The sequence below is a fragment of the Helobdella robusta genome (assembly GCF_000326865.2).
Source record: "Helobdella robusta unplaced genomic scaffold HELROscaffold_24, whole genome shotgun sequence".
NCBI classification, from domain to species: Eukaryota; Metazoa; Annelida; class Clitellata; order Rhynchobdellida; family Glossiphoniidae; genus Helobdella; species Helobdella robusta.
In genome coordinates this window covers 117,569-121,011 of record NW_008704261.1, presented here as the reverse complement: position 1 = coordinate 121,011, position 3,443 = coordinate 117,569, and the positions used below count along the sequence as shown (strand labels likewise).

The 3,443-nt window shown below is 31.7% G+C and overlaps 1 protein-coding gene across 1 annotated transcript in view; it reads left to right on the top strand.

Moving 5' to 3' along the window:
- The window catches only part of HELRODRAFT_172499 (hypothetical protein), a gene marked incomplete at both ends in the record, with an annotated part of 6,058 nt that extends 3,810 nt beyond the window's left edge, over positions 1-2,248 (top strand). Inside the window, 4 exons of the mRNA XM_009019179.1 lie at positions 886-917; positions 1,539-1,592; positions 1,961-2,122; positions 2,199-2,248. Coding sequence (XP_009017427.1) covers positions 886-917; positions 1,539-1,592; positions 1,961-2,122; positions 2,199-2,248 — 298 coding nt within the window. The remainder of the gene's footprint in view (positions 1-885; positions 918-1,538; positions 1,593-1,960; positions 2,123-2,198) is intronic.
- Positions 2,249-3,443: the final 1,195 nt, after the last annotated feature.

Sequence of the window (3,443 nt, the reverse complement as noted above, 5' to 3'; positions counted from 1 at the left end):
TCTGATTAGTACCCCAATCACCACCTATCAATTAATCAATGAATTAGTCAATTGACCAATCGCCACCCACTAATTAATCATTCAACTGACCAATCACCATCCATCCATCAATCAATCAACTGACCAATCACCGCCCATCTATCAATCAATCAACTGACCAATCACCGCCCACCAATCAGTGACAACGTCCTGCCACCATTCTCAATGTCCAATCAGCACGAGTTCGTCATGAACAGTTACTACACGCCAACGATATGTGATGTATGTCGGAAGCTCCTCAAGTATGTTTCTTTTTTCTTACTCACTCCCTCATTAATTGATTGATTGATTGATTGATTGATTGATTGATTGATTGATTGATTGATTGATTGATTGATTGATTGATTGATTGATTGATTGATTGATTGATTGATTGATTGATTGATTGATTGATTGATTGATTGATTGATTGATTGATTGATTGATTGATTGATTGATTGATTGATTGATTGATTGATTGATTGATTGATTGATTGATTGATTGATTGATTGATTGATTGATTGATTGATTGATTGATTGATTGATTGATTGATTGATTGATTGATTGATTGATTGATTGATTGATTGATTGATTGATTGATTGATTGATTGATTGATTGATTCATCCATTGATTCATCCATTCATTCATTCATTCATGCATTCATTCATTCATTTCATTTCATTCACTTCGTTCACTCTCTCGTTCACCACTCACGTTGGCTCATGCTTTCGTTCTTTTATTAACTCTTTAATTTAACATTCGTTCACCCGTTTACACATTCATTCATTAGTTCATTCGTTTCATAATTATATAATTAGTATAATAATAATAATTATTATTATTATTCCTATCATATCTGTACAGAGGTGTCTTCTTCCAAGGCTACAGATGTTTAAGTTAGTTTATTAATATTATTTCCATTATTTGTTATTGTTTTTTTATTTGCTAGTTCATTCATTTATTCATTCCTTCTTTCATTTTTTCTTTCTTTCTTTCAGTCAGCCAGTCGTTCATTCATTCATTCTTCATTCATTCATTCATCCATCCATCCATTCATCCATTAATTAATTAATTAATTTATTCATTCATTCATTCATTCATTCATTCATTCATTCATTCATTCATTCATTCATTCATTCATTCATTCATTCATTCGTCCATCTATCCATTCACTCGTTCTTTCATTCATTCAATTAGTAATTGATTCGCTCAGTCATTCGCGTTTATAATTGCTTTATTGGAAGCAGTTCATCTCTAATGTATGCGCGATCCGAGTAGAATCTCGCTATCTTCCACAATTATAACTATATAATTATGACTATGACAATATTATTGTTCATTTTATTATTTCTATTCATATTTATTATATATATATATATATATAATTTGTTATTGTATATATATATTTGTATTAATTAATGAATGAATGAATTAGTTAATTAATGAATTAATTTATCTATTGATTGATTAATTGTTTATTAATTAAAATTTATTTTATTTGAATGATTCCTCAATAGAAACGGGGGCTAATGTTCACAAGGAGTGCATAGCTAGGGCAAAAGATGTCACTGGTAGGTTGATGAGGATGATGATGATGATGTTAATGGTGATGGTAATGATGACAGCGGCGGCAATGATGATGGTGATGATGGTGATCTTCTTCGTCGCCGTCATCATCTTCATCATCATCATCTTCTTCTTCATCATCAACATTCTCCTCCTCCTCCTCATCATCATCATCATCATCATCAATCATCACATTTGTTGTCTATACCACCATCATCGTCATCATCGTCATCATCATTTTAATCATCATCAGATTTATCATCATTATTATCATCATCATCATGATAATCACCATCAAATTCATCATCATCATTATTATTATCAAATTCATTATCATAATCACTCTCACCACCACCGCCACCACTACCATCAGGTCCACCAGTTATTCCACCGAAAAAGGATCGAGGCCTACCTCCTCCCACCCCAACTCACGACCACCACAACAACATCATCATCAACGCCAACATGTCATCGTCATCATCACTAATCACGTCATCCGCATCGTCATCGTCATCTTTCCAGAAACATTCCAAAGGTGGGCGTATCTTTTTATGTTTTTTCAGCGTTTATTTTTCAAAAAAAAACCTAAAAACCTCGTGTGTTCCTCTCAGTCAATCCAAAAATTAATACCAGAACAACTAAAACACAATTGTCCTTCTAAATTTTCAGCAGCTCTCTTGAGAATGTGTAAAAATAAATTAATTAATTGGTTAATTTGCTAATTGGTTAATTAATAAGAGTGTATAAACACTTTTAATCTGCTTATTGAACATCGGTTAAATCAAAAATTTGGTGATCGGCACAAACTGCCTGGCAAGCACTTTCTTTTCTTTCTTTCAGGTGCTTTGCTTGTCTGTCACTCGCTCATATCTTAACCTTATTTTTAATTCGTTGTCTGTTTAACCAATCTGTCAATCAGCCGATCAATCTATCTATATAACAATCTATCGTTCAATCAATCAATTAATTATTCAATCAATCAATCAATCACAAAAGTGAAAGCGATATCATCATACGAAGGCATACCAGCGCCGCCACACAATCAGCCCTGCATCACTTTCCAGGTGGATGACGTCTTCAATCTCATCAGCAACCAGGATTCTCATTGGTGGAAGGTTTCATTGATTGATTGATTGATTGACTGATTGATTAGTTGATTGATTGATTGATTGATTGATTGATTGATTGATTGATTGATTGATTGATTGATTGATTGATTGATTGATTGATTGATTGATTGACTGACTGACTGACTGACTGACTGACTGATTGATTGATTGATTGATTGATTGATCGATCGATTGAATGATTGACTCATCAGGGTAGATTAAAAGGAGCAGAGGGTTATTTCCCGAAAAGTTTCGTTGTCGTTTTGAATTCTCAAAAAGTTCGTTCATTCTTCTTCATATTTTGGAAAATTATATCACTCCAGTTATTCTTATGATGTGTTTGTTGCTTGTGTTTTCGCTGCTGCTGTCATTGTTGTTGTTCAGGATGATGATCGTTATCATCATAGTCCTTATTGTTATCATTATTGTTGTTATTATTATTATTGTTGTTGTTTTTAATGTTGTGGTTATATATATTTTCATTACTTATATTGTAAGTATTGTTGTTATTGTTGTTATTATTATTATTATTGTTGTTGTTAATGTTGTTGTTGTCCATGTTGTTGTTATATATCTTTTTATTATTTATATAGTAAGTATTGTATAATTATTTTCTTGCATCTTAATATTTATTTTATAAAATATATGTATCATTTTCTATCACTATCATTATTTATGTATCATTTTCTATCATTATCATTATTTTCCGCCACATCATCTGCCACTTGTGTTTATTATTGGTTGTAG